General features: G+C 36.5%; 1 protein-coding gene across 2 annotated transcripts; it reads left to right on the top strand.

Moving 5' to 3' along the window:
- Positions 1–974: 974 nt before the first annotated feature.
- Positions 975–24,969, top strand: PDLIM3 (PDZ and LIM domain 3; the record flags this gene model as incomplete). 2 transcript variants are annotated; one of them, XM_081999072.1, is made up of 8 exons in its annotated part: positions 975–1,067; positions 7,846–7,997; positions 9,676–9,760; positions 16,266–16,333; positions 19,645–19,908; positions 22,593–22,723; positions 23,837–23,948; positions 24,780–24,969. In XM_081999072.1, the coding sequence occupies 8 exons, from the start codon at positions 975–977 to the stop codon at positions 24,967–24,969; spliced, it is 1,095 nt and encodes a 364-aa protein (XP_081855198.1). The 2 variants fall into 2 exon arrangements, with proteins under 2 accessions (XP_081855198.1, XP_081855199.1); XM_081999073.1 differs by lacking the exons at positions 16,266–16,333; positions 19,645–19,908 and adding an exon at positions 15,647–15,834.
- Between the last annotated feature and the right edge of the window lie 2,867 nt (positions 24,970–27,836).

Genomic DNA, 27,836 nt, shown 5'->3' with positions numbered 1-27,836 from the left:
ATTACCCATGCACATATGCACTTTGCTAATATCACATATAAAGAGAAATCTGCAACAACATAAGAAAGTGGATGAACACATACACCATGACCGAAAAATTCTCCCTCTCTTTTTTGAAGAAAATATAAGGGAAATGGAAGTCAGAATAAACCTGATCAAGCCGATGCAAGAAAACGAAAAGGAATGCAAAGTATTTATTCACTAACACCAACAACCAACAGAAGGTATCTGCAACTACCTTAAACTAAGCTTTCTACAAAGAGAAGAGACATGATCAACTAGTACTGCATTTCTCTTCCTCAGTATGAGAAATAGGCATGACATCAGTCCGGATTTTTCAAGCTGTCAGAGTTGGTGCATGCCATGGTCTCAAGTGACTGTAGCCAAAAAACTCAGCTGAAGGGTTGGAAGGACTTTGTAATGTTATAGTTTATTGCACTACAAGTAAGACAAGATGTAAAACAAGAGCTTGAGAGGGAAATCTCCTTAACAGTATTTCTGCTTACATGAAACAGAATCATGTACAAAGTCAGAGCAGTGCATTGCATAGTTGAAACAAGCACCAGCAATGTAATCAGCAAGATATCAAATGAGCGACGGGGTTGCTTTAAGGAACCAGAAGGACGCTGCATCCTGAAGCTTACTGGTTGTCGGGCTGAGGGGGACGCTGAAGCAGCAGATAAAGCTGATGTATTTGTTGTAAGCTTTCCAGCATTCGGGCTTTATTTGTCTGAGTTTGATACTCCCCTCTGTGGGTGGGGAGCTGAGGGACCAGCTGACGTCAGCCAAAGAGCACGGATAAAGTGCAGCACCCGCCGCTGCGGGATGAGTACAGCTTCCTAAGAGGTTTACAAGGTCGGCTGCTCTGTCCAGCAGGTGCTCTACTGACAGCACCCATCCTCCTACAGCTTGGCTCCTCACACACACCTGAGGAAAAAAGAACACCAACCAAGAAAAAAAAAACCCCATCCAGAATGCCACAAAACGTTATCCTCCAAGGACCGGCACCCTGGGGATTCAGGCTTTCAGGAGGAACAGATTTTAACCAACCCTTAATCATAACCAGGGTATGTACTCTTTCATTTTCCTTTCTATTTATTACATTTATTAGTTATTGCAGGTTTCTGCTCTTTCCTTTTACAGAGCTCAGACATGCCGATGAAGCTGTGAGTAGATTAGCAAGTAGCTGCTAGTTCCGAGGAGAGCCAGCTGAATGCTAACAGTTTTTACAAGTTTTGTGTGACACATTTCTGGGATTGCTTTATTGCCCTAAGAGACTTTAACTGCATTTCTAGTTGTGCCTCAAAAAATGAATTTAAGTGCTGTGGTGGCAGAAAAACTCTGGCATGATTTCCCCAGGCATTCAGATGAGAAAATTAGTTTCAAGCCTACTAAAGGCCAGACCCCACTTTTATCATTTTCACGACTAGCCTCTGTGATCACAGGGGGAGAAGACTACTTGGCAGTGGCTCCTCACGTCTGGAAGTCTGTGCTTTGCAAACTCCATGACAACTTTACAAGATTAATCTGACTCTCATTTAATTAAATCAAGTTCTGATTATTGCCAGCAAAGGCAACAGCACCTGTTTTTACATATGGGAAGGTTTTCACTTTCATTAATGTTAAGTCAGTGAATTATTAGAAAGTTATCCAGTCCCAAACTTGAAGGAGATAGTTCTTTGGTGTTTTCTGACATGTTTAGAAACAGACAATTTACCTTACCCCCCTAATAAAGGGCAAGAATCCAAGCCTTCATTTTTTCATGGATTTTGAGCTATTACTTGCAATTTACGAAACCAGTGACTCGATGAATGCAGCATATAAAACAGTCGGCTGCCCTGCATCTACCGACATAGATCTACTCAAAAGACAGGATATGTATTTTGATAATTTGTATATTTTGAAAGTTGTGTTCAATGTGCATCCAACTAGAATTAGTTCTCCTACTTTTGCTGCTTTTGAGAACTTCAGACACACTGACTGCCTTTTTTTTTTAAAAAGCCCTGCACAATGACTCAATATACACACTATGCATGGTATTAAATAAACGTCAAGAGCCTTGAAGGATGGATAGCACTGGTGATGCCTTGCAGTAAATATGCTTCTAAACAAGAGACTATAGAAAGTTTAAGGAACAACCTTTCATGTATTATACTAGTAAAAATTAATCATTTAATCACTTATTCCAGATTCATATAAGTAAAATCTTTTATGCTTATTTTAAACAGAAGTAAACCACAATGCTATTATTTGTCTTTATGTAGCTTTATAACAAATACTCACAGGACACAGCAGAACCTTTGGAGAAGCAGGAGACAAAAACATTGAATAAAAAAGAAAAAAAAATCTCTGGAGGCTTTGGGGCCTTCATTGCCTTTTATGGGCTTCCAAAAGAAAAATAGTTTCCATTATCTCTAATGAAAAGTATTTTAGCAGTGTCTGGTTTGTATTTTCTGTGTGTTTAGATTAAGTGCAATGGAGTTTAAAACTGCAATAACAAAGGATGTTACTGTAAATGTAACTTTCTAAAGAATAAAAGATTTTGCAATAGACTTATACCTACCAAATGCCTCACCAGACATAAGCCATTGGTTTCTAGCATATTACAGAAATACTCAAAATCACATTTCAAGTAGAACTATGAAATAAAAGATATATAGGGAAGAAGGACATGTTTAAGTTTGCTTAGCTCAAGTTCAAGAATAAAAATGGTAAGATTTGTTTAAAAGTACTACTTTTATTGCCACAGCATACATTTAGAAGAGTCCCTAAATAAGTATTCATGTAGTACCCCTTAAGAAGTAGTGAATATTTCGCAAGATTCATATGCCTCGCTTTTGGGGGCCTGGGTGTTCCTTTTGTGAAGCAAAACATTCACATTTGGCTCAACTGTCCTAACAAGAAAAAAAATTATTAGCTATTAAAACAATACATAGAAATTATTTTTAAAACACATTTTGAATAAAATGATTGGACAGCTGTTAAGTTGGATTGGCTATAATCCTTGTTCAACAAGGGAAAGCTTTTATCAGGACTTGTCAAGAGAAACAACATAGGAGATCACCATCCACCTGTCCAAAGAACAGATGTCATCTTAAAAACTCATCTGCGATTTCCCCAAGCAAGGCAATTCTCTTGACTGTTTCAAGCAAATGTAAAAACCACAGATCATGATCACTGGGAGGGTAGGAAGAAAAGGAGGGGACTAAAAGTAGACATGTTCAGATTCTATTAGGGTCAGAACCAACAAAATAACTAGGAAGGATGAAAACATTTCTTGAAATCCTTGGAACTTTACACAAATGCAAAGGAATTACAGCAATGAAACTAATCAAAACCCTAGTCTTAATGAAACTGAGTAATTTCAGTTTATTCTGACCAGAAGATAACATTTTGGGTTAAGTGTTTAGAGGAACGCAATCCTAGAATTTAAGTCGTATTGAAGAAAGTCTTACAGAAACAATTAAAACTTGTAGAGGTTGGAGGGAATGGTGAAGTATTATCAACTCTAGATTTAAGTTCTATTTTAATATAAACCTTTACAGATCACAATGCAAGTATTTATATTAACTCAATTTTATATTTAGCCACTCTGCAGACAACATACAGTCGTGCCATGCTGAGCTTCACAAGCCTATTAAGAGATGCAGAGAAGTTTTCTTCAAAGTTTCGTAAGAGACATTGCCCCTCGTGGTTGAATAGTTATCTAGTCTCTGACAACATCTGAATACTGAACACATTTGCTTGTATTTATCCAAATCTGAAATACCTAGGATACAGGATCAACAAGTGTGCCATACAGACATGTCCTGAAGAGCAAGGCAAAATTTTTCCCAAAGCACCACTAGAATCTACCTCATGAAGCATGGGTGAGCAGGCAACAAACACTACAGTCCTAATATGATTCTAAGCATTCACAGTACACATTCAATGCATCACTAATAAGTTCCCTAAGAAACAGTATCACTTGGTACCCACAGCTACCGATGTCATCTATCTGGGCTTCTGTAAGGCCTTTGACACAGTCCCCCACAACATCTTTCTCTCTAAATTGGAGAAATAAGGATTTGATGGGTGGACCGTTCAGTGGATGAGGAATTGGTTGGATGGTTGCATCCAGAGGGTAGTGGTCAATGGCTCAATGTCCAGATGGAAATCGGTGACAAGTGGTGTCCCTCAGGTGTCTGTATTGGGACCAGTACTCTTTAATATCTTTATCAATGACATAGATAGTGGGATTGAGTGCACCCTCAGCAAGCTGGCAGATGACACCAAGCTGAGTGGTGTGGTTGACAAGCCTGAGGGATGGGATGCCATCCAGAGGGACCCAGACAAGCTTGAGGAATGGGCCCATGTGAACCTCATGAGGTTCAACAAGGCCAAGTGCAGGGTCCTGCACCTGGGTTGGGGCAACCCCCTGTATCCATGCAGGCTGGGGAATGAAGGGATTGAAAGCATCCCTGCCGAGAAGGACTTGGGGGTCCTGGTGGATGAAAAGCTGGACATGAGCCAGCAATGTGCACCCGCAGCGCAAGCGGCCAACTGTATCCTGGGCTGCATTGAAAGCAGCATGGCCAGCAGGTCGAGGGAGGTGACTCTGCCCCTCTACTCCCCGCTGGGGAGACTCCACTTGGAGTACTGCGTCCAGCTCTGGAGCCTTCAGCACAGGAAAGACATAGTCCTGTTGGAGAGGGTCCAGAGGAGGGCCACAAAATGATCGCATGATGGAGCACCTCTCCTATGAGGAAAGACAGAGAGTTGGGGTTGTTCAGCCTGGAGAAGAGAAGACTCTATTGCATTCTTCCAGTACTTAAAGGAGACTTAAGAAAAATGGGGACAAACTTGTTAGCAGGGCCTGTAGTGATAGGACAAGGGGTAACAGTTTTAAACTAAAAGAGTGTAGATCCAGACTAGATCTAAGGAAGCAATTTTTGACAATGAGGGTGGTGAAACACTGGCACAGGTTGCCCCAAGAGGTGGTAGATGCCCCATCCCTGGAAACATTCCAGGTCAGGTTGGATGGAATAAAGCCCTCTATAAAATGTGGGCTTTAATACTTTTGTCTGCTCCCCTACCCCACAAGCAACAGCCAGGATTTCCCCCTGAAGTACTGAGGGGGGAGAAGAGCTGGCACCCAGCCATATTCTCCTACCCCATCCTAGCAGCAGATCTCCACCTCTTTCCATCAAACCCAGGAAGAGCAGATAAGTAAAAAGATTATACAAGGGCAGGTAGTTCTGCACACCAGAATGCCTGAGCAAGTAGAGCTCAGCACTCCCATAAAGGCATTAAGGCCCAACAGGCACATCCCAGAAGCCTGACAATAATCAATTCAGCTAAAGAGTAGGAAATACAAACCCCTATCCCTTTCCCTCCTTGCTCCCACCAAACCATGGTAACCCCATCCAACCATATAGTAGTATCACCGCAGCTGCTGACAACATGTAAAGAAAATCCAAGGGATTGCACGTTATTACCAGCAACAGAGTGGGTTAGGTCCTGCTAGCAGCACAGCTGCAGGGGAACGTACCATCCTACTTAATAAGGCAGGATCATTATCTCAGTACATTGCTGAGGTATGCCACCGATATAAAAAATCATCTGCTGTGACACATAAAAAGCATAATCTACCAAGTAACCTATATAAGGGTTACTCAAGCAAGCTTACTCTTGAGAGGGAACCAAGAATGGCTGGTTTTGCCCATTTTGGGTATTAGAGCATCAACAGTCACACTCAAACACTAGGACTTCTGCTGCAGTTTGTCATTCCACTCATGTCCACAACATGCTAAAAAAAGTCAGGAACCATTCCAGGTTAAAGGGAGAAGTATTATCATACAGCTACCCCTATCTTATTACAATAATTTAAGTGGTCTCAGTATAGTTCATTTACACTTACAGCTGATGAAGTTTGAGAAACAGATGATTTTGGAGACTCCAGACTTGGAATTTATGAGCAACTTCGTCAATTCATACTCAAACACATTATTGAGGCACCTTAACTCTTCAATTCACAGTCATGAGTCCATTCTTTTGGAGGGTGAGGGGATAAAAGCCTCCACCTTTCCCACTTGGAAAGTTTGCCTGACTTGATAATAGCACATGTGTTACAGTATGTTACAGTGAAATAAAAAATAAGTTTACATGCTCAAATGCAGGAAAAAAAGCCCACAAAACAAACTCAAAGTTCTTTGAGCATTCAGACCCACCTAACAGAGATGGACAGCTGGAAAGAGGAGAGAATGACTATTTGGCTGATTTTTGCCATTGTGGCAATACTAACAGTGCAACAAATATCAAAAAGCATATTTCTATTTGACTTCTATGCTGACAGTTAGTACTGTCACCTTCAGAGGCAACAAGTCTGCCAGGTTCACCACATCCAGGGTTCAGAACATACTGGAGGTACACTGGGCAGCTTACTCTCTTCCTCTGCTGGGAAACACCAGAATTGAAGAATGCCTCCATAGCATGCTTTCAAGTCCTCCATAACACTTAATTACTTTTAATAATTGAGATAACACTTGTTTTGGCTATAGTAAAATCCATGGTAAGATAAATTCTCTCCAATAGCTTTTTTACTTCATACATGGCACAGATTAGAGAACTGCTCTTGGAAGTAAGAGTCTATTGATATTTTTGTCCTTCACACCGGGATTCATTTACCTAAAAATAAGTACCTAGTGTTATTTTAGATGAATCAACCTGTCCCCTCTGTTCTGCTGTTCCAGAAAAGCTGAATTCCAGAAGCTTATGTACTACATCCATCAATTTCATGTTGCTGTCCTGGTTATCAAAGGTCACCTAAAATGGCAATACACACCTAAGGGACCTAAATGCCACTCAGTGACCAAAGACCTGTGTAAATGGTATGGTGGTATGAGGAGTCACCTGTTTGCAAATAAAGGCCTGCAATTCTAGAACAGGTTTTAGCAGCATCTGAGGTCATAACCTCTCTACGATAGTAACTTAAAGAATTTTTTAAGTTGCATTTCAATTATTTTAACCATGATGTGGAAGATTATCAACAAGACACAAAAAAAAAAAAAACCCAAACCCCAAACCAAACAAAGACCAATCATAGAAAGCTTAGAGCTATTTCTATGAATGTCACTGAAGTAGGCACATTTCTTTGAGGTATGAATTGCACAACACAAATCATCTTGAAGGATCAGGTCCACTGTTATTCAAATGCAACAGGACTTAAAGCTAAGCACTTTAAGGAGTTCAGGGTCTGGATTAGACATGAATAAAGAGAAAAATGTCATTTCAGTATTATTAGCATATATATGATTACTTAGCAACACAACATGAGCGGCCAGGTTAGCAGAAAACACATTAACTGCTGTATTTGTCCTTAACTGTGGCAAGACCAGAAGTGTCTTTCTATATTATCCAGTCACTGGCACATCATGCACATGAACACTAAGTAGCACAATTCCTTAATAGTTCTATTCTCCTGCTATTGCCTGGAGTTGTAAGGGGAAAAACTTAACTTTTTTTCCAAGCAAATTACACAATGGCAGTTGAAACAGAAGATTCAAAGACAAGTCACAGTCGCTACCGAAATCAGAGTGGAAGCTATTTAGTACACAGGTGTGAAAATAACTTCCATCTAATTTGAAGTCACGATGAATAAAACATTTATATGGTGATCTGACAATAGAACAACAGAGGGTCTGCCAGAATTAAGAACTCACTTTTTTTTGTAAGCAATCGTATAGTTGTTTATAGGCCCATTCCCTCCCTCCCCAACAGGAAATAGGGAAGCATGATGAAGTTTATTTTGTCTATCAATTTTCAGGTATGCATGCTTAAGAAGTTAAATTTTTTGGTTTTTTTCAGATTACACCTGGAAGCAAGGCTTCAGCTGCCAACCTGTGCCCTGGTGATGTTATTGTAGCTATCGATGGTCTAAGCACAGAGAACATGACACACAACGATGCCCAGGAGAGAATTAAAGCAGCTGCACACCAGCTTTGCTTGAAAATAGAGAGGTACATGTACATGTCCGCCTACTTCTGAAAGATGATGTTACCCAACCAACCGATTATTTAATACAACCATTATATAATGTAACTATTTTAAACAGTTTTAAGAATTTCACAAAACCTTTAAAATTACAAGCACCCAGACCTACCTCACCAACTCCAAATCAGGCAAGACTCCCCAGAACATGTCTTCATGGGCACAAGAATAGTTTCCCTTAGGCCACCCATCACATTTATTGACCTGTGAACCATACCACCTACTACCTCTGATGACTCCACAAGTCCTATGTTTGCTGTCAGTAAACAAACAGTTCTTCAAATTTTTGGGAAGCAATACGACTCTTCGCTAGCTGTTACCTGTTCGGTTACCTCTCTGCTCTAACACGCCCTCAGCCGCAGGTGCTCACCATTGCCTCCTGCACAGACAAAGCTACTAGTATATCCTCGTAGTTAAGGAAAGCAACATCATGTCAGACTTTCATAGGTTCAAAGCCAAACTCTTTGCTCACAATGTATTAAACCAAATACAAGATTCTCAAAGGAACATTAAAAACAAAACAAATTAAAAAAAAACAAGCTTCTCTTACCAAAATTGCAGGAGCCCAGAAACTTTCATTCATTTCTCTCAAGTAAAGAAACCAGATGAAACATCCTGCATCTTCCCATCTCCTAACTAAGTTTGCTCCGCCTTTAAAAAGGATCACCTAGTGCACTCTCTCACCTGTTTGCAAGAATCAGACAGCTCTGATTGACCTGAGACCCTCAAAGAGGCACAGCTGACCACTATATTCCTTTCCAAATACAGAAGGTTGTTTTTGAAGTTGTTTGGGTTTTTTTTGGAAGGAGCATTGCCTAATTACTAGAGCACATACCACAGTTAAAAAATTCCTGCAGTTAATTCCAAGTTCTGTTACAGATTGATATATGCCATTTAGCACCTTTCTTAGGAAGTAATTCTCAAAATATGGTAAGTATAATTGCGCCTATGAAATATATGCATATTTTAAAATGCTAAACATTTGTATTTACATAACAAACAGTACTAGATTCATGTTCAACATTAATATTACACTATTTTAAAATTAGCTGCCAAATTTCCTTTTGCCATTGAAGACAGCATTGTAACTGGTATTTGGATGTTTGCTACCTCTGCTTCAGTGACTGAAAGGATCATCTGTGCAACTTCTATTTACAATTCCATGTGTATTTTGCATACCTAGATTGCACTCCTCATCTGTTGAAAAGCAGGTTTTGCATGGGTATTATGGTTCAAAAAAAGAAATCAATATTTCTGGTTTATGATTATTAGTAATATATTCAGTCATTTGTTCAAAATATTCTGAGGACCCAACATTCCATCAACCATTAAAAACCCAAAACTGTGAAGAGTTTAGTCAGCTCAGGTCAGAAAGGCACTAATTTCCCTTTGCCTTTGCATATGGTAACTACTAACAAATTATTTCCTGTTGTTTAGAGTATACGTACATTTTTTAAAAAGTAAATACACTTTTTATATATTGTTTACATATAGCACACATTATATATCATTGAAGTATTTTTATGTCAAAACATTAAAAAAGCATAGAACAAACTCCAAATTTTCAGGCTGTATTGTATTTTACAGGGACATATACAACTCTATAGGAATTCAAGTTATTTAAATACTGCCTTCCTTTCCTTCCAGGGCAGGAACTAAATTATGGTCCCCACAAGTTTCAGAAGATGGCAAAGCACATCCCTTCAAGATAAATTTGGAAGCTGAACCACAGGTATGAATTCTTAAAAGTTACCTAACTATTTACTTTTGCCTTTTTACACTCTAAATGATCTCCCTTGTGGTGATTAAAATTCTTTGAATAGCACTTCATCCGTTATCTGTCAGTTTAAGCTAATACAAGCCATCATGATTATGATATGTATGAACATCATTTTATCCGACTGGATATTTTTGATTTTTCAGCTATAAATGAAAGAAAGCATTAACAAGTTACAACACATTCTTGTTTTTCTTTAAAACTGTACATATCACCATAGCTTTATTATGGAAAGAAAATAAACCATATGAGAATAAAAGGAGATAAGTTGCTTTAACTCTTTTAGAGATTCCTCATCATATAAGGAAGTTCTTCAATCAGGAATAAATGTCAAGTACCAAAGCAATACAGTCATTGCATCACAAAAGTCATTGTGATGTAACAGTCAGTTAAATAGAGAGATCCATTAATAATGGCTCTCTTTACTTCCATACATTTTTATACTCTACCACAGAACTGAAAGGTACAAATTGGTACAAAACCCATGTACTCATCAATAAGCAAACCATTCACCACTTCTGGTCAGCAAAGTCTTCATCCTTGTATATGAGCAAAGCAAATCCAAACAATTAAAATCCTCCTCTCCAAACTTGTGCAAAGCTGTGAGCTGAAATCTCTGTATTGCTAATAGTTAATTAGCTAGCTACTGTCTACAACTAGTGCTTTATTCCTTTGTCATTCCTCTTTAACCTACACAAACATGTGCTGTTCTCTCAAGAGGGGGAGGGAAGAGCATTCTGCTGATCCTGGCCTTCCAGGATCAAAGCGAGTATGTCAAAGTACTTATTCTGTGCTATCCTAGAAAAATGTAAGTGCAGATTCCATTTCAGTAAACCCTGTGCAATAAATATTTCCACCAAATCTGTTTTCACGGAGACACTCCCAAACATGAATATGGCATTTCAGTGTTACAGTTCGTTCTTCTTTCCAATCTAAAAACTTGCATTAAGTGATACAGCAAACTTCATCAGAAATAACATAGCCCCTTAGCAGTACGAGATAGTATAGTGAAGAAACAAAACTATTTTAAATGCATATTTTTGTGGAATAGCTGGGATATACATAAAATAAATAGAAATGGAACAAAGTCACTAAAAAAGCTATAGAGAAAACCATGTAGGCATGTATGACAGGAGAGGAATCCCTTTGCATGAAAGCTGCCTTCCTAAAAAGACAAGATACTTAAAAATAAATCACAAGATTTCACTACGTGCTATTTGGCAGACTACTGAAAAGCAGGCTCTGTTGGGCAATCAGAAAAAATGTTTCTCCTAGATTAAATAGCCAACCTCTTCATTTTAGTATGTGTCCCATTTTTCTTCCTAGGAAAATCAGGAGTACTGAGTATATGTAGTAAGTAATAGGCCCCAGAAAAGTATCAATGCTTGTAAACAAATATGCTAAATGATTCTAGGGATGATTTACATTTTAGATTAAATTATTCCATCCAACAATATCCATCACTCTGATCTACCAGTGGGAAAAAAATATAGCCCTTTTTCCTACAGTTGCTGAAATTTTAAATTAATTTTTACTGTGTATTTCATCACAACACACGAAACCCAGCAGTGTGTATACCAGTAGTGAAAACAGCACAATATCAAAGTTTCTTTCACATCAGTGACAAATAATTGCAGAACTATAACCTGTGCTGTTTAGGTCATATTAGGGTTTGCTGAAGTCCAACAATAAATAAAGGCATTGAAGCCCAGACGAATGGAGAAAAATCCAAAAGCAGTATAGTACTCCTTCAAATGTAAACACTGTTATCCAAAAGTATTGTACACGTTGACTGCTGTGCAGAAATAGAAAATCACTGAGTTCTATAAAAAGCATTTCCTCCTTTTATATAATAATTAAAATTACTCAAAAGTAAGTGTAGTCAGATTTTTTTCACTCTTGACATTTTAAAGTTCACTAAGAAAATTTCACAAAGGGAAGTCAATAATTTAAAACACATTATAAGCCATCTAAATAACAATAATAGATGCAGACTTACACAGTTGTCTTAGTATCTCATTTCTATTTGCAAGCTAATAAAAGATAGTTATAAATGAAAGTAAAACATATTTTAAATTGTTCAGCAATTTGGTCAAATATTTGTCCAAAGAATGTTTCCTTTAGCTTAATTGAAGAAAAATTATTCTACAAATGCTTGGAGATGAAAACTGATAAACAACTAAATACTGTGCCTACTTGCAGCGATGGAACGAGGAACCTTTACACTGTGGAAACTGTAGGCTGAGCATCCCCAAAGAGTCATTTGGAGACTGATACAGGCAATTGTCATAGCACAGTGAAAGCTCTCGCTATTTCTTCCTCTAGGAAGAAGAAACTGAGGCAACAATTCTAGTAAATAACTTACAGCAGTAAGTGGCTGACTGAGAGCCACCCTTGAAAGCTACACGTTCCCACATAAAAACCAGCCACCTAATTTTGTTAGCCTGGAGCAACCTATAGCGTGATGGATAAACACTAGGAAATAATAGGCTACCTGAAGTATTATGAATACAATCACATTGTATTCTGTATAAAAGCAATTTAGAACATAAGGTTCTCAAAAAATATAATTAGGAAGAGAAAATAAAACAATCTAAATGTCAAACTGTATCTTATAAAACTATTTTTAAATCCTTTCTGCTGTATTGTCAATGTAAAACAATACTATGACCCATAAATTTTTTCTCAGTTACAATCCGTTTAACCTCATGTAAGAAGAATTGGTTTCTAGTACCACAATTTCTTGAATTGTTTTTATTTGGGCTTTTCTTTTTTGCTTCTATCTTTGCCTTTGAACATTTTGTTCAGTATGACCAGATTTTGGCCATGAAAGATATTATACATTCCTGGGAGATATAAATATACTATACTAATAAATAAATATAAAAATATTAAAAAAAACCCCAACCCACTATTCTAAAAAGTAAGTTTATAGTCTATTACCACTTATAATCAAGTTTGAAACAATGTAATCGTGCTACTCTAGTTTTGAGCACCTACCCTCTCTTCCATAACAGCATTCAGAGATAAAGATTTTTAATCACATGATACCTCCAAAATGTAAACATCTGTGTACAGCCACAGCAATTATCCCCAAGGAATGCCATCATATGGTTGGTCATTGGATGCATTTCGATACTTTGGGGGCTACATTCATTCTATTCCTAATACCTATATCAATGCAAAACATCGTTAGCCCTGCAAAAAGGACATCAGTCAGCTAGAAAAAAAAATATGAAATGAAATACTGTAATTCTCTAATATTCCTGATTAGGAATTTCAACAACTTCCAGTTCTCATTTAGCTTTTGAACTAAAGGAGGACTTTTCACAGATTCAATGAGATCCAATAAACACAAGAGCTGGACTATTTTTGCTGCTGTATGTTCTGTTACTGATATTTTATATGAATAGATGAGTTAAAAAGAAAACAGAATTTAAGTCTAACTAACTGCAAATACTTGTTTCACAACTGTTATACTGTAAACATGCTATTATGGCTCCACATGTCTTCTGTGCTGTTCATTTGTCAACAACAAATAAAAAAAGGGGATGAAATTACAATGTTCATGGTGGTTTTTGCTTGTTTTGTATCATACATGGATTCAAATCGATTTTAAATACTTTGACATTAATATCTTTCATTAAGTAGACTGATAGACTATTTCCATTTACTAATACATTTTTTTAATTGCAACCCAGTTCTATCGGACAGAAACAAGCAAAATATTTGTGCTGATTTATCTGATTGCCGCTTTCAGTAGCCTCTTACAGTGCAATGTTGCTAAACATTTTCATTTAATAAAACTGCTTTTTACTGTTTGCATTTTCTGGTTGCACATTCTATATAACCATGACTTTTCTTTAGGTCTGGTCCTAACTATATTTCTGAAACTGTTGTTTTAAATGAAAACAAAGGGGCTGATTCACATTCAGGTTTTCATAATTTTTTAAAATTATTCACCAAAACTTTGAACAGAGACTTGATATTGTCTGAGAAAGGAAATAATGCTTTGAGGAATGAGCAAAAATCTACAGGTGTCAAAAATGTGTCCATGCTTACCCAGTCTGCACTTATTATCCTGATTTCTTCTGTGGATTTAAGTATTCAAATATCTATTTTGGGTTTTGGTAATAGGTTCTATTTGTTCTAACTGGAGATTTTTCTAGCATTCCTAAAGGCTAAGGTAATCTAAAAAGACATTTCTGCATTAAAAACCCCATTTTGTTTATTTTATTTAGCAGAACAAGGAGTCTAGTTTGTACACCTTGCAAGATGTAAGTGAAAGACCACAATTGCACATGAATAATTTTAAAGCTGAAGATGTTGGGTGTGTCACCATTAAAAATATGTGATAGCAAATACCAGGCAACATAAACTGTACACAGTGATTAAGCTAAAAACTCTGGTACCTAAGATACAGGCTTCAACAATTTGAAACAAATCTCATTCAGCGGCATCAGAACTTAGACGGTCTACAGGTCATACGACACAATGGGATAGCAACATAAACACAGAAATGGCTCATAGTATTGTAGATGTGTTCCCAGTACACCTATCACACTCAAAACCACAGCCAAATCCGAGAACAGGCAAAGATTTCTATGAAAATCAAAGTATTAATGACCTGTGCTATCTTAACATTGCAAGCGCCAGTCTCTAAATTGAAAGACCAATTCAAACTGTAGAAACCTATTTGTTAGGAACAAGAGCTTTTCATTCCATCTGGATGGAAGTTCAAGTGCTCTCGCAGCACCTGCTTCCGAAGAGCACTGCAGGACATTAGGAAAAGGTGATGGACAACAGCAGGAAACATTCTTCACCCACTAGTGCAGAAGGAAAAGGAAAAACAAAACAAAATAAAAAACCTCAGCAGATGACAGCACTGTTTTTCCCAGATTCTGTATTTCTGTGGATGAGGGATGGACCTGAGCTGACAGGGACTCAAAGGAGACCACACTAAACATGCACAATACAAATAAGTGAATTTTCACAAAGTCAAGTCTTTATCATTCCTGGCCAGTCACTACAAAATAACATTGTAAGTTATCTGAAAGGTGAAAGCTCATCAGAGATTTTGTTTCCAGATCTTATCCCTATGAATTCCACAACTGAAGGAAATTATCTGGGCCAACAATAAGCAAAATCATATTCCAGAAATAAACAAGCATAGGCAGAATGATTTCCAATTTACCCAAGTCTGGGTTTTACTTGTTTATGATGATTTCACATTCTTTGAATTATACAGCATGACAATTTTTGATGCACAGGTATGCTTTAAAGTATGAATCGGTTCAGAATAATGTCCTCAATATGATGTACATTCAAGGCTATTTCAGTTAAAAGAAGTGTGTTTTCTGTTATGTGTTTTCTAAGCAAAACGTTTACAATAAAATCTCCATACTTTTGCCAGTCCCTCCATCAGTATGTGACAAAAAAGCAGAAGCCAGAGATTAGCACTCAAGCAAAGCAATTAAGCTAACTATACATCAAATGTTTCTAAAAGAAGAACGTAAACAGTGCAAAATCTAGAGAACAATACAACAGGTTACTATAATATTCATTCCTCCCATTTCTTCTTAAAGTTGCACACTATTCACAAATGTGGAATGCCTTACATTTGCCCTGAGACAGGAAAATAATAGTCTCTGAATGTGTATGGCTTAAGTAGCATATAGAAAATTCATGGGAAAATATAGTATGCTTGCACCAGTGAAAAAATAACAAAGTTGCAAAAGTAAAAAATGCAGAGATTAACAATACTGATGTTGTCAGTTTTACTCATTACTAGCTTTGGTGTGCATTGTAGCTTTGTGTATTTTGTCTGCCTATCATGTACAGGAATTCAAGCCTATTGGTACAGCTCACAACAGAAGGGCCCAGCCTTTTGTTGCAGCAGCAAATATTGATGACAAAAGACAGGTAGTGAGCTCCTCCTATAATTCTCCAATTGGGCTGTATTCATCTGGCAATATTCAAGATGCGCTTCATGGACAACTGAGGGGTCTCATTCCTAACTCATCTCAAAAGTGAGTACTGGTATTTGCTTACAATACATGGTCATTTGTGGTATATCACGATACGTTCTGTTTTCAATTAAAAAGTCCAGCTCTTGCTGTTTTTTCTGATAATCAGGAGTTTATTGATTATCCAACAAAATGGTTGATGAATGAAGCAATTTTTACCAACACAGAAAACTAGCCATTCAACTCTGTAGTAGCTTCGCTGCAGGTAGCTAAAATTTGCCCTCTAAGGTGGGCTGCAACACTACCTACCATCCTTCTCTCCTATAACTGCACTTCACTCTGAATGTTTCTGAACACTAAATGATTGTATTTTGACTACCAGGAATGTACAAACTAAACATGGTTATAATTTTAAAACCTTGTTAGCTACTTTTAAACTAGAAATAAGCATTTCTAGGCCAAAGTAAGTTATTTTAACCCTCTTTTCTTTACAGGATATGAACTACTTTGAACACAAGCATAATATTCGGCCCAAACCTTTCATAGTCTCAGGCCGAAGCAGGTTGTTATAAACTCTGAGTGCTGTGCTGTATTTGGATGCATGGTGTTGTTATTTTTTAATGGATACTCACCATTCACATTAATAAAGCATACTGATGCATTTGAAATTTACTTATAGCATTACATAGCCTAACACTGAAATCTAAAAAAACCATGAAATGCTTGACTTGCAGAGATCAGGCTTGAAATTCAAATTTCTGTTTCCAAACGAAAGCAGGTCCACACTCCCATCTTTGTTATAGTGACATGAGTCTGAAGTAACTGTATTCACAAACCTGATTCAGTTTACAGCGTAGCACCAGATATTGTACATTTATAAATCTATGGCACTCTTCCGTCCAAATGCAAATACATGTAATTTGTTAACTTGCTAAATAAAAGATAGCTAGTTGTATAAGTTATCATTTAGGCCATCCAGAGATTTTAAGTTTCCTTTCCAGCAGACCTCTATTCAGAAGGCAACCTAATGCAGAGCTAAAATAGAACTATCTGATGCCACAGACATGTAAAGCTCCAAAATGCAGAAAAGCTTATATATTTACATCCACCATTTTAGTGTAATATTCCTTTATCATAACTGGTGATGAAATGCCTCACTATTATTTACATTAATTGCAGAGGGGGAAAAAACAAGGCAAACTCTGTGGCTAAAAACACAAGGAAACTCGAAAGCGCCTGAGTGATGCAATACACTGTGATGCTACCCTTATCCTTTCTAGCAGTAGCAGTTTTTACCAGTGGACTTAGTGTTCTGCATTTCATTCTGAAAGTGTAAAATGCCTGCATTTCAATTATACTAATTTAAGTCTGACAAACTAGACCAGAAAAACAGGATGCTAGTTGATTCCTGTGTACAAAGGACAATCTCATAAAGATTATCAGTTTTCTGAGATGTGTTAAATTTTTCAACCACCTGAGTGATAAAGAGGAGACTAGAAGTTGGATAGAGTCCCATCCTTTTAAGAACAAGAACTATCAATGTAGAACGCTGCTGCAGGGGAGAAAAGGTGCCCATCTCTCCTTGCAGTCTGATGCTAATATAGGATTAATGACAAAACAGTCCTTAGCAAACATGCACGGCTTCTAACCATAGGCAGCACTCGCATACTGTACCTAAACTGACTTTTGGACCATCAGGTACCCTTCACAGGTACCTAATCGGATTTATGGAGATTGAAATGAGTGTATCAAGAATCTAATCTCCTAATTCTGAAACCTCAATTACACAATATTTTCCATGAAAATATTGAAGTAAATGGCCATTTTCCAACACTCAGATGGAGGCAAAAAACCTGCAAAGATTAACCTGACAGCGACGCAACAAGTTTCAGAACTTTAGCTGGGCAAGGTCTGTCAGGTGTTCCAGCACTGGAGAAGTCTGTGTTTACAAACGGTAGAACCTCTGACAGAGGGTGTTACATCCACAAAACCTTGGTTGTCACTGTTTGTCTCCTATTTTTTCATCAGTTTGGCTCGATACATATCCTCTGCTAAACACAGAAAAAACCAAACCGCCACCTTGACTGTACATAATCTCTTTAGGACAGAGAGCTGAGGCTAAACAGGACTTTGACTAAAAGAAGAGCTGATTCTGGCCTGTGGGTTTGAGCTAATGGATTTGACATTAGCCACGATTTTGGACTTTAGTCTGGCAAAACTAACTGGAAATTATATTTAATATATGATTATATTTTATTTATACATATTTATTCTTTTTAACATTGTTTTGGCTGCTCATAGCAAGAGTTGTGCTTTTGCTAGCTTTTTTCTGCTACTTTTCAGTTACTAACATTATCAGCACTGACAAAACTTATTCTACTGCAAGATCTAAACGTAGTCTTGGTTATTCTAAAAGAAAAGATTGCAAATTTGTAAGTTGCCCCCATGTGAATTTTTTGGCTGGCTCATGCTAGGCGATGATGCAGAACTGTACTTTTGCTTTAAAGCTTGCCTACCATTTCTGGAATTAGCTTTCTTTTGATATGTTTTTGATGGTAGAGTATATATTTCCCTTTATATTTTTGAGAAAGTGGTCCTACACAAATTCCCTTCTGAACCAAAGGAAGAATTTTGGGTCTTCTCCACCCAAAAGTAGCTACTGGGCAGAGTACTGTACTATCAAACTGGGAAATAGGGGATTCTCCCAAGTTTACACAGAGTCATTCAGCTTGGAAAGAACTAACCACAACCCTGATATGCAGGTTGGAGGAAAGAGATTAAGCATTTATCATCTCGTAGCTCTGAATATCACACAAATGGTAAGCAATGACTGTGGAAAGCCTGGGTAATGTGTTGTTACACAGCAACAGCAAAGAAATCCCATAACAAAGCAAGCCTCTGAGGTGCTATGGAGAAAAGACTGAAGTGTTCAAAATAGTGACACGGAAAAAGATTTTGGGCTTAATGTTCACATTGTTTTACTAATCCTTTCCCAGAGATGCCAAATTGGTGTACAGTAACTTTACTTCAGTAATGCCAAGCAACATTAATATTTTTTTAAAAACTGTACATCTTTTGAATTGTATATAAATTATATGTAAAATCTACTTCAAAACCAGTAAAATTAATTCTCTGAATACATATCCATTGTTCTTGTGAAGGACCACTTTACATTCTACTGGGAACACTGTAATTTAGAAATGCAAAAGTATGCCTGTTTTAGTATCTTTTCTTCTTTGAAATGTTCAACAAATATTAAAGAAATATATTGTTAAGCTAATTTTAAAAGATTAATAAATAACTTATTGTAGAATTTAAGGAAATCTAGAAATGTACCATTCATTATTTTACACTACCTTATAGTAGTCTCTTCAGCTGTGGACTTAAGTTGATTGTGAGGTACAGGACTGGAATGATGTCTAGGATTCCAGTACTGCAGGTGTTTATTCTGTCACTGACATGGACAACTCGCATAACCTTTGTATGCTACCCTTTTGAGATGTTAAGAATTACCCACTTGGAACAAAGAATTTTAGAGAGGCTTAATTAAGCCTCCATAAAATCTAGCATGAAAAATGTAAAGTAATATTATGTTCCGAGTTATTCAATCTATCAAAGAATTTTTACTATCTTTAAACATGCCAGAATTTTAAGGACTGCTTTATAACTGGCATTGATAGTTTTTACAATAAAATACTTTTCAATGAATACTCATACTTTTGCTTTTCTCTACTTTCTGTACTTTTGCTTTTCTGTATCTGTTCTATTTATGCTTTTCAGCCCTGTTAACATCACCGTATTCCTGTACTTTTGTCTTTATTCTCTATAATCTGATATGCATTGCACTCTTCTGTAATCTGGCTATTAACACAGCGGATGCAGCACTCCTTCGGGGATTGACTGTGGCAGTGGACGCAGTACCCCCTCTTCAATTAGCACGGTTAGCTCTATCTGCCCCACCGAGCTGAAAGCAGTGTCTAAGATGGCCCCTAACATTCCCTTGGAAATGGAGCTTCCTGGTGTCAAGATTGTACATGCTCAGTTTAACACACCTATGCAGTTGTACTCAGATGACAATATCATGGAAACACTGCAAGGCCAAGTTTCTACAGCTCTGGGGGAAACACCCGTAATAAGGTAATTAGAGCAGTATCTTTAATATTTATGAATATACAAATTTAGAATATACCAAAAATCATGAGCTTTAATAATATCACACTGTTTCTATAAAAGTGGGTAAAAGGGTTAGAGAGAGCCTAAGTCATTTGAAGTCATTCAATATTTTCATTAAAGTATTAGTAATTTACGACATTCAACCCAAAGTATGAAAGAAGTCTTTCAGAATTTACAGATAAATATTTCATAGGAAATAATCTTTTATTTGTAGCTAATTAATAAAAACTGATGACACTACCTGGATTATTAGCTGACTGACCACTCCAAATCAAGATTTTGATTCCCTCCAAAATTCAAAACTATTCATTACTGTTAACCTAATTATTTATTTAAGAACCATTTTAATAACTTATTTTATTAATAAATAATCATTATTAATAAATCAATATTATTATTATTAACTCAAATTTATTTCAATTGTTTAAATTCAGGTTATGAAGCTTAGGAAATGTAGATGTTTATAGTGTTCTAGATATTTAACTCCCATTCAGGACAATTCATTCAGTACAACTAGCTCTTGTCCAAAAAGAGCCAGAATTGACTGTAGGCCTACTAATCCATCTCTGACTTATGAATTTTATCCATTGCAATGACTAAAAGTCAGGTAGGAACCTTATGTATCTGGATAACAATAATGATTATACAATAAAAAGTTTTAAAGCACTATTCATTTTTTTCAAGGGACAATTATCATTCACATTGCTTTACCTTTACTTTTGCATAATAGTTAACTTATTTTTCTGTTTTAAAACAGTACTTAAGTTAATAATTCCTAATATGTATGGTGTAATTTAAAGCTAATTACTAATATTTTAAATAAGCAATAATCACTGGCACCAACGAGCCTTCTTCAGCATCTTGCAGAATTGGGCTGTTACTAACCATAAAAACTGTATTTATATAGAAGTATTTAAGCTTTCCCTATCTGATGAAAACTGTAGTTCATTAAGTCTTTGCAGGGTCGCTCTATCTCAGATGTTACTCTACTGCATGAATATTTATCCTCAATCACAACACTTAGAGAACAATAATAGCAAAAATTGCTTTTTCTTTATTCTGAAATCATGGATTAAGCCCAGAGCAGTCAGATTTCACAAATGCCTGTAGCATTCCCAGTTTGAGAACTGACTCTCTACACAAGTTTGAAATGTCCCTTTTGTTGTGGGATTGGTTTTCACTATGTATGCATTTAGAAATGTTTTCTCACACCTTTGGGTCTGTTGTTTTGCCTTCTGTATGTAATTGTATTATCACTTGGTTGATGTTTAGAAATACTGTAGTAAAGAGGAGAGAATCAAGGGTTTAATTAGCCATTGGTAAGAACCATAAAAACTAAGGTCTTTCTATTCATTAAAAGCTTGTGACAAGAGAAGAAAGTGATAGTTTCTTCACCAGCTTAAAGATGGCTCAGAGAAACCTGTTGATTGATGATGATGATACAAACAACATAAGCAACAGGGGTCACTGCCCAACTGCTGCTGCTCTTAACTGTGCTACCCTGGGCAACAAACCAAACCATATAAACCAAAACCCCAGCCTAACTCCTTGTGGAATTAGTTCTTATTTCCAGTGGAAACTTACCTAAGGCTTAACAGACAGTAGGAGGCCAGTTGTAATAGGTAATTTAAACTGGACATTTATGTATGTATCACTGAGATAAACTTCATTGAAGTAAATTTGGATCTTTCTAATTAGTCCAGTAGCAGTTTGAAGTTTACCAATGCCACACATTCAGCCTAATTCCCACCACTGTGTATAGCCTGCTTTTCCTCTCAACTCCTTAGGGTGTTAGTTATGACCAATTTAAAACATTCAGCACAGTTTAAAGTATCAAAAAACATTCTTGGTAAAATCTTCAGCTCACAAGTCATTGGAAAGTCAACCATCAACTGTTGTTTGGACAATAATTTATATTTTTATATTTATAAAATATAATTTATATTTTTATCATAAAATTGTCATTACAAAAAGTAAGACATGGCCTATTCTAATTAAACTAAGAAAGTGAATTTCCATTCATCAGTGTTCACCTTACAATGCTTCTACCATGCAATATCTACTTCACTCTTTTTTGTCATCTCCATAAGTTAAATAAGTAACAATAATAATTATCTTAGCCAAATAATCACTATATTAACTAGTGACTGAGCCAGCTTAGAAAAGGAAGAACATCTTCATGTCACTATACTCTCCCAAAAGACTTGTTTGCTTAGGTTTTGGCTGACCTTATGTAAAGATAGGAGCCGTGATTTTAACAACATTCTTGAGGCCAGCTTCTGGGAAAGTGGAACTTCTGGGTACCGTACCAAAGAGCACCTGGTAATACAGCAGCTGATTACAGGAATGCAACTGCTTTGAGGTTAAACAGAGGTACCAACCTATTTCCAAATGCCCTTAAAGCCAGAACAGTAATTAGGGAAATATTTTCATGAGTTTGTAGATTTCTTTTTGTAACAGTTGCACAGATAATTTTTTTTCAGCACTTTTTAGATAAGAGGAGGCTATGTAAAGCAATGCTACCTGGAAGAAAGTCTTTCAGTAGTTGTAGACACATTGTCTTTGTTTGTTTCTTGAATCATATTCTATGCCTGGTAGAGCTATTGTTTGTTAAACTGCTTTATCTGCTCTTCCTCCCTGTGATACAGTGACCCATCTCCCAACTCAGTGCCCCAGTCTGATGTGTACAAGATGCTGCATGCCAACCAGGAGGAGCCCAGTCAACCTCGCCAGTCTGGCTCCTTTAAGGTGCTCCAGAATTTAGTCTCCGAGGAAGGTGGTTAACAATGACATATTCTATCTGTTCAAAGCATTTTTAAATGTTTGTGGGAAGGGGGAATCCAAGAAGAAAATGTGAGAGATCAGAGCTATAAGAATTTCTGAAAGGTCAAGTCATTCTGAATCTTATAGATAGCACACCAGCTTCCTAATATTTCCCCACCCTTGCTTTTATAGCTAGCAATGGCCTGGGTGATTAAAATGGGGGTGTTAATCACATTTTTCAGAATCTCTTCTCAGTTTTCAAGATTGTCAATGTACAAAGTTGACTTTAACTGAATGATAAAAAGTTTTATGCAAGAGAACTTTTGCAACAAACTGCATATACTCATGACACCAAGAAAGAAAACACTCTCTTCCACATCCAGGAAAACAGAAATTTAAACCAACTCCTAAAATAAGTTTCACCCATCCTGTCTTCATTCTAAATAAAAATTGAAGAGGAGAATATAATTACAGTCATATTTCCTTCAAATGAAGAAGTTTTGAAAATAACATTACTAAAGGCTACAAGTTTTGTTATATTTACAGTAAGTGTAAAGAACAAAATACAACCAAAATTAAGCTAAAAAGTAAACGTTTACGATTTTGATTTTTTATATCTCAATATTTATCAGAGAAGGGATAAATACATCTAATTGTCTATATATATTATGGTGGGGTTTTTCTTGGTATTTTCTTATATTTTGCTATAATTTTGTATTCATATCATGTTACTAATCTTTCCAAATTTGTTGTATGGTTAGTTATATAAATAAGAAGCTTTCTAACAATGTCTTGACTATGTTATGTTGCTATGTTAAAGCCAAATCCTCCTCCCTCTCCTGCTATAGCCAAGACCTACTGTCAGAGAATTAGATGATATCTATAAGACAGCAAGCAGTATATATATAAAATCACTTTTGTACTTGCTTTTTGGCTACAGCTATACAATGCTTTTCCCTATTCCAGAGAGGTTGAATCTGGCCCACCAAACTTCTATAGAGAAACTTCATTGTTTGATATAAATGAAAGCCTGTAAATACAACCAGAAGTATATTTACAGGAAAAGTATTTAACAACATCAGATGCTTTTGTATTAGCCTGCACATAACAGGATTGTTTTGATTCTCAGACGGACGCCCCATGGGTACAAGAAGTGTGAAAGCACCTGTAACAAAGATACCTACTGCCACGCCTGGTGTCCAGAAAGTGCCACTGTGTGACAAGTGTGGGAATGGGATTCTGTAAGTTGGGGTTTTTTTTTAGTTTTAGAAATCTCTAGTTCAAGCACATTCCCTCAAACACCACTGCAAGACTACAGGAATGCTTTCCAAGTGATGGTCTTGGTGTCTCCATCTGCACTAGCAGAAAAATACTTCTACAGAACAGAGATATAAAAATACATTGTTCTAAATCCCAAATTATTTACCTGTATCTTAGACACTTCCGATACAGATTATTTCAGTTTTGACAATGTACCATCAAAGCTTTAATTAAGATTTCTCAGGACCTTTTGCAAGTCAATCATTAACACAGAGATAGTGAAACCAGCTGTCACCTGTGCTGCATTGCCTCAGGCTGTGAATTCTCAGAAGTTTCTTGGTAGTATAAAGCATCCTTCTCCCAACCCAGTGGGAGTATCCAGAAAGCTCTGTGGGCCTATTTTAAAACTACCAGATTTCTATCTGAATGACATCACTGACTTCAGCAAAGGACAAGATAATGATAAGCCCAGAGAACACAGTCACGGACGAAAAGGAATGTGGTTTTTAAACTCATTTTGTCACCATTTTGATAGGTTACACTGTACTTTGTGTTGCAACCAAACTAACGTGTTTCTTCAAATTCTAATTTTCCAATGAACTATTGAACTATGTGATCAACTCTACAGCATTTTATGTCACTCAAACTCAGCTTCCAACCTTAAATTATATAGCTGTTGGCAAAACAACCTGACGGACAATCTAAAACCCTGAAGATAAATACCTAGAACTTACTTTGTGTCGTAATGTAGTTTCTTCTCACTTTAATTCATATGAATTAATTGTTTTTTTCTTTTAATTGTTTCCATATAGAGGAACAGTGGTGAAGGCACGTGATAAATACCGGCACCCAGAATGTTTTGTGTGCTCTGACTGCAATCTCAACCTGAAACAAAAAGGCTACTTCTTTGTGGAGGGCCAGCTATACTGTGAGGCTCATGCACGAGCTCGCATGAGGCCACCAGAGGGGTATGAAGCAGTTACCGTTTACCCAAAATGCTAGCCTTACGATAACACACAAATATATGCATGCACACAAAAAGCCATTAACAGCTTAGAACTGCAGTACAAGTATCGGGACTTCTGCCTGATTCCAAAGTAGCAGCTTTTAAGCCTTTTCCTGTGGGATTCTGAGGAGGGTGGAAGTCTGTATTAGCCAGCAGTAGCATATTATACCAGCAAAATTCTGCTAAAAATCATCTTTGAAGTGGCCAATATAACTCAATGAAGCATAACTAAAACAGCTGTACTGGAATAAAAAAAGTGAAACAGCCAAGGTATTACATGATTACTACAGCATATACATAAGTTCTGAAATCAAGATATTATTTTTAACATAAATTAAGTATCTGTGCAAAAACTAAAGCCGTCAAAGTGTTACAGGCTGGGCCCTAACAAATGTAGAAACTTGACAGGTCATAAGAAAAGCAGCTATTTTACATGGATAGTACAAAACAAGCAGTTGTTCATATCTGCTTCCACCATCTATTATTCAGGTACCATTAATGTATGCCAAAATAGGTTTTGCTTACTTTGCTTTGGATTTGGGGTTATATTGACTTAATTTTCTGATGCAGTAACTGTGATAAGGAATAAATATCAAGTCATACAATAAAATGGATAGTACAATAAAGACTGTTTAGTAAGAAGCAAAACAGAAGTTTCTACGTTGTTTTAATGATTTACAATGAAATCAGCTTTCACATCACTTAGCAGAGAATTGCTCTGACGTATGCACACACATGAATTGTTTTCTGGGAAAAAAACAACCACACACTATAATAGGAACTCACTGCAAATTAAGAATGAAAGTAAATTTAAAAACCTTTCTGCAGAAAATGATACGGGTTTTTTTGCATCTCCATCTTTCCATTTCCATAATAGAAACAATGGGGAAATATCATCAAAATACCTTCATTGCTGGTAAATTAAAACTTGAACAACTTTAAAAATAAATGTTAATTAAAATATGCAAAGGAAAGATCTTTTAGAAAAAGGCTGGTGAAGTCCTAAATCAATTTCCAAAACTTTTTAAGGGCTACATAGCTTTCGGGTAGGTGCCAGCTACATATACACACTTGACTGACAGACCGAACCTTAGCATTTTCAAAAAATATCAGTGCAATTCATAAATTATTTATTGGGGTATTTTGAACCCACTTTGAAATAGAAAAACTACAAAATTTTATAGCAAGTCTACAAGACTAGCAGAAATTAACAACTTAGTGGCAAACAATCTTACATACTTTTCCCATTCTACAATGAAGATGCTTAAAATGTAAGACGACTATGGAATCAAAATAAGAAGCTGTACATTACTTTAAATTTATTTTAAAAATTCAGATGAGTCCCAAAGCCTGAAATACAATGTCCACAGATTCAAAGACTTTTCAAAATGTCTTAAAGTGTTATTCCAGAATTTAAATGTTTTTAAAATGTGCGTGTCACTGCATTTGTAATTTCTGTCTGCATATCAAAATCAGACATAAAAAAAGTGTTGCACCCTTTTTTAAAGGTTAGTTCTTGAATTATTTTTGGGCACAAAACATAATTCTGCTCCTCATGTATCATGGAGGCTATGTGTAGCTTTTATATTTTTCCACTGATAAAGCCCATAAAATAAATCTTTTGAAAGTGAGAGTGCACATAATGTCTATTTTTAGAAATCTAAAATGTCACTGGTGTTTTAAAACATTTGCTTAATGTTCATTTCTTTGTAGAGTAACTGAAGGTACAAATAAATCTTCTACATATGATAAAGATTCTGTATTTCTTTTCAACTGGTATGAAAAATGAGAAAGTGTGTCAAGTGACTTGACAACAATAGAAGTTTGGCATTTCCAGCCTGACAGAGGACTATGCTTCGGATTTATCAGTAATAATAATAATAGGCATTTGAGTATATCGTCTGGGAAAAAATAGCTTTCTAAAACTGAATGAGATTATGTGCTTTCAAAATTGAAGACCCAGAACTGCTCTCTCCCTAACAGGCCAATTGTTACCAATTGTTAATGTGGGGAAACTCTCAGAAATGTAGGTACAAGAACTGTTAGGTTAAAAGAAAGTCATAGAACATGACCTGATGCCAAAACTTTGGGGAAAGTTCAGTGGTATTGCATCATCATATGGTGCTATTTTGAGAAGTTTGAGGTTGGACATGACTCTGAAGAATTAGAGGGTAAGCCTATCCAATTGCAGGTAGCAAACTATATGCAAACTTTTACACCAATACACCATAAAGGAAACCAAGATTTTCAGTTCATGCAGATTCTTAAATCCTTGATCCTGACTGAGGAGAAAAATAGGAAATCTCATCCTACAGTCACTTCAGTCTGGGAGAACTGAATAGAGAGATTTAAATATGAGAGAAAGATACAGCAATTCTCTCTATCACATGCTCAAGGCCGAATTCTTTATCTCAGTAGGGTGTCAGTGGTTCCTGGTGCAAATCCTTTACCAAGCGTCCAGCTAGAGAACTATCCACTCTATCTTCTGGCTTAAGAATGGCATAGCCAGTAAATCATGATACCTTAATGCTACTATGCCTCTCAGCTGTGTCCAGACTTTTATATATATGTATTACAAGCTGAAGAGAGCCGTGGCATTTATTTTTAGATGGAGAGAAAGATAGTAAGTGTGACTTCACATGCTTGTTATCTCATCTTCAGATGTCGATCAACAGGTGTGAAAAGCTTTCCTCAGCTATGCTGCTGCTGCATAAACAGCAGGGCTGTTCTGGGAGATGTTAAAAACTTACATGGAACTGTAATTCTCCAAAAGAGTAAGCCAAGAATTGCATCTGAAAATATACAGATTAATTTATATGGCACTTTTGTATTAATTGTTCCAGGACAATTATTCCAAGCTTTT

This window comes from Phaethon aethereus, assembly GCF_964289735.1.
Source record: "Phaethon aethereus genome assembly, chromosome: 4".
Taxonomy (NCBI): Eukaryota; Metazoa; Chordata; class Aves; order Phaethontiformes; family Phaethontidae; genus Phaethon; species Phaethon aethereus.
The sequence above is the reverse complement of the archived record's forward strand: the minus strand, read 5'-3'. Positions and strand labels throughout refer to the sequence as shown.